The 4,872-nt window shown below is 18.5% G+C and overlaps 1 protein-coding gene across 1 annotated transcript, besides 1 other annotated feature; it reads left to right on the top strand.

Moving 5' to 3' along the window:
• Positions 1-2,914: 2,914 nt before the first annotated feature.
• On the top strand, positions 2,915-3,801 carry PGAL8A_00179200 (fam-g protein; the record flags this gene model as incomplete). The annotated part of the gene is made up of 2 exons (XM_028670117.1): positions 2,915-2,989; positions 3,118-3,801. The coding sequence occupies 2 exons, from the start codon at positions 2,915-2,917 to the stop codon at positions 3,799-3,801; spliced, it is 759 nt and encodes a 252-aa protein (XP_028526901.1).
• Positions 3,802-4,654: 853 nt separating this feature from the next.
• Positions 4,655-4,872: part of a repeat region that runs on past the window's edge.

The following is a 4,872-nucleotide window of genomic DNA, read 5'->3' as shown; positions in this document are numbered from 1 at the left end:
ACTTTTTTCCTTGTTATGAGTTATGTTCATCAATTTAAATATATTGCTGTTGAATTAACCAACATAAACAATTAGTAAAAATTCAAATAAATTATGTGAATATTAATTACGCAAATATTTTATTGTCATATGTATAAAATTTTCTCTCACAAATTCAAAATATAAATATTATGCAAATTAAGCTCTTTTATGAAAACGTTATTATCTTTTTAAAATCTCCTTTTTATTAGTACTAATTCTTACTCTCGATTTTTATTTTACCAATTTTCTCTTTTCCTCTCTGAATATATCATTTAAAAAAAATAATAAATATCTTTTTTTTTTTTAGTTAGCAAAACCAACTACGTATTCTTCACATAGATAGTCCTTTTTATAACCAAAAAGTTTAATGAAGCCTTTTATTAACCAGTTATACATAGCTCTATAAACAATACAATTGACCTTCTTTGTATAATATTTTCACAAATAAGTAGAATAAAAACATTTTATTTTTTGCATGCTAAATCGCAAGGACAATCTGCTATGATAAATGTCTGCTCTAAAATAGATATTCAAAAGGTATGTAACCAAAAAATATATGTATATATTTACATGGACTTAATGTGAGTGCACTTAAAAAAAAATATATATTATGATGATATTTTTTTAATTATAAAAAAAAAAATATAATCTTAAGAAAAAAAATTAGTTTTCTTTTTTTTTTTTTTTTGAAGGATAATGTGCAGACTACTATAGAATGTATATTTTTATTTTAAGCTAAAATGTAATATTAAGGAAATTACATTTTGGAGAGTTGCTTATATTAAAAAAAAAATAATTAACTAATAAGTTATATTAAATGTTTATTAATAAAAAAAAAAATTTATATTAAAATTAAGTAGAGTTTACACTACATTTTCCTTATTAATTTATTTCTTTGACACGAGGAAAGTAATTTAACAGCCATTAATAAATCAGAGCTATAAATAATTTCTTTTCCTTAGGAATATTATCTTATTTATAGTAATTATAATCATTTTAATACTTCATGAACTGTTATTTGGATAATTTAAGTTTCTATATCTCCAATACATACACTATTCAAATTATTTTAATATCATGTAATATCTATGTTAAATGCAAGACACTTATATTTTACATATTTGTACTTGTAAGAACAACTTTTACATATAACATTAAAAAAATATAAATCATAAAAAATTCACTTTTATTAAATTTATGATAATTTCTTAGAGAAAAATTAGTGTTAAAATATTAAAAATAATAGTATTTATACACACCACTTTTTATTAAAATACGTCAAAGATTCTAACAAATTAAATTTAAAAAATAATAATTCTTACTAAAATTCTCCATTAATATTTACAAAGATGTCTTATAAAATTTAAACTTTTAAGAAAAAAGTTATATTAGTTAGGGACAATTGTTGAATTCATTTATACTATATAAATGATTTACCTAAATTTCGTAGGTAAAATGAATAATAAAAAATTGTGCTATAAATATATAAAACTAAAAATAAAAAAGAAAATAAGCATATTGTAATAATAATAAACACTTATCAAATAAATATGTAAAGGTAAAAAAAAAAAAAAAAATTTATTTTTTTTATATTTAATTAGAAGATTATAATAATATATATACAAAAAGTTATTTTATATTTTTGTTTTATCTTTATTTATTGATATTTTTTATATCACGATAAAAATACTTTCTTTTGAATTTTATAAGAAAAAATCTATTAAATTTAACTAAAGATATATTTTTATATTCAGTAAATAATATTTATATTAAAATTTAAACTAATAAGTATTACTAGTAAAAAAGTAAATTTACAGAAATATATTATTAGAATAAAGCAATTTTGTCAAAAAAAATAATTTCTTTTAAAAAATATTTTTTACTTTAAATATGTTATTAAAAAAATAGCATTTTTTTTTTTTTTTTAAATTGTAATTAATTTATATAACTTTTAAATGCGCTATTTATAAGATTTTTTATTATAATTTCTTAAAAATAAATACCTATCTTCACTTTTTCTTTTGAATTCAGGTACTTAATAAATTTTTTCTATTTTTTTTCAAATAGTTGAAAAAGTAATTTTTCTTAAAAAATAGTTATAACAAAAAATAAATAAATACTTACATTGTATAAACATTTATCAATAATAAAAATAAAAAAAAAAAGAATTAAGATAAAAAAATGTATATTAGAAAAATGAAAAAAGTTATATTTAAAAGAAAAATATACACAAACAAAAATTAGTATTATATTAAGTGAAAAATTGTCATAAATGTAGTATACTGTATGAAAAATACATGCGTATAAAAATTTTTAATTTATAGAGTTTTTTTTTCTTTTTTTGATGGAGATATATCTCTATAATATACCATGATTTATATTTATAAATCATAATATACCGTATATAAAATAATTTAAAGTTCGACATAATTCACAGAGATTAGTAATTTAGAAAAAAAAAATAAAAAAAATCCTTTAACATTAAATGTATATCATTTATAATTTTTATGTGAATTAAATTAAAAATATTTTCTTTTTTTACATAATTTAAAGATAAATATAATTTTAATAAAATATTTTTAAAATAACTTTATCCGATTTATTATATTTTTTATTTATTCGTAAATTAACATTCTTATTTTATTTTTTAAAGAATTAAGAATATTATTCCTATCTAATGTAACCATAATATCATGTGTAATAATAAAAATTAGAAATTGCATTTCTTGCATGAAAATAATTTTTTATTTTAATAATTAAAGAAAATAATATAAGTTATAATAATATCTAAATTAATATTATAAATCCTTAATTTAGTATTATTAAAAATTGAAACAATTTTAAACCTGAATTAACAATTTCCACATCAGTATTAATCTATAAATATATTAATATGAGAAGGTTAATTTTATTTTTAAAAATTACTACATTCCTTCTTTTAATTTGGATGTATCTATGTTTTCATAACGTAAGTTAAAATTTTTGCAAAAAATATACATATAGATATATTTTATTTTAATTATTTTTATCATTCCATTTAATTTACTATTCTAACAAAAGAAACATTCTTTTAAAAAATTTTTATTTAATCCATAGTGTTTTTCCTATAAAACTTTGATTGATAAAAATATATTGCAAATAAAAAATGAGTTAAAATATGAAAGAGTATTAACAGAGGGTGACATAGAAGAAAAAAAGAAAAATTACGCTGAAGGATTCCTAGAAGAATGTTCATTAGATAAAGAAAAAAAAAAAAAAAATAGGAAAAATCCGGTTCAATACGAGAATCCGTACGATATATGGCAGAGAGATACTACTCCATATTTGTGGGAGCAATTTAAAAAAGAGACAAGTGAAATGGACCATAAATGGAGAGACGAAAAATGGAATAATGAATGGAATAGAATTTCAGCTAACAAAGTTAAAGAACTATCTTCAATATTTCATCGAAGTGATATTTCAGAAGAAGAAAAAGAAAAATTAATTGATTGTGCTGAGAAGGAAATCTACAAACTATTCGTGAAATTTTTAGACGAATGTAAGACAGAGATGAGAGGCAATAAAACAGAGTCCGAATCTAAGAATGAGATGACAGACAATAAAACAGAATCCGAATCTAATAATGAGATGACAGACAATAAAACAGAATCCGAATCTAAGAATGAGATGACAGACAATAAAACAGAATCCGAATCTAAGAATGAAAAGGGAAAAAATAAAATAAAAAATAAGAAATCAAATATTTTGAAATTTCTTTTTAAGAGGTTTGATAACCATTAAGAAAATAAAAATTAATGTCTTAACAGAGAATATAGGATTATTCATGCGCAAGATCTAGTTAAAATAAAGAAAAATTAATATTTTATCTAAATTTTTTTTTTATAGAAATATATTTTATTTTTTAAAAAAAAAAAAAAAATTAAAAGAGAAAAATTTTTTAGAAAAAAAAAATTTCATGAGAATATTTTTTAATTTTTAAGAATAAAATTTTCGTTGTGTGGTATTAATATAATTAAATTTTTCTTTTTATTATTTATGTATTTTTATTATATTTAAAAGCAGTGAACTTAAATTACTGAAAATTACTTATAAAAAGCAGTAATTATTTTGCACTTAAAAATTAATAATTAATGAGAATATATGTTTTTAATAAGAATACATAATTTTTATCAAAGTAAATTCACAATGAACCGCATTATTGCAGTTTATTTGTTTATAACATTAATATTAGATTTAAAATCCCTTTAATTACTAGAGAAAACTCCATATTCTTTTTAAAAATTTGTTTTTCATTACTCTAGCAAATTCATCCAATGATAACATAATAAATTAAAAATGTAATTTATGGAAAGTAAATAAATCAGGTAGTAAATGTAGAGGATAAAATAGAAGAAAAAAAGTTGGATTCAGAACTATTACCAGCTTATCTACATAAGAAAAAAAGGACACAAAAAGATAAAAAAAAAAAAGTCTTTATTGAGAATTACTAGAGTTAAAGGTTTGTTAATAAAAAGAATTATTAACCTTTTTGAGATAAAAATTAATAGCTGTAAGGAAAATAAATAGACATGAAAGTACTAGATAAATGAAGAAAAAAAGTATTGAATAGTGTGAAAAAAATATTCAAGTTATTAAAAAATAGAAGAAAAATTGATAAGATGTTTTTTCGTGGAAAATTTTTATCTTTGAAATTTAAAGAGAAAATTTTATATTAACAATAATAAAATTTTCGCGTTTGTAGTATTGTATAACTTATTTTGTGTTTTGTTATATATATATGCTAATTCGCGAGAAGTGAATTTTAATTGTTAAAAATTAATCATAACGTTATAAGTAAAATATATGTAATTT

This window comes from Plasmodium gallinaceum (assembly GCF_900005855.1).
Source record: "Plasmodium gallinaceum strain 8A genome assembly, contig: PGAL8A_v1_67, whole genome shotgun sequence".
In the NCBI taxonomy this organism is placed as follows: domain Eukaryota; phylum Apicomplexa; class Aconoidasida; order Haemosporida; family Plasmodiidae; genus Plasmodium; species Plasmodium gallinaceum.
The sequence above is the reverse complement of the archived record's forward strand: the minus strand, read 5'-3'. Positions and strand labels throughout refer to the sequence as shown.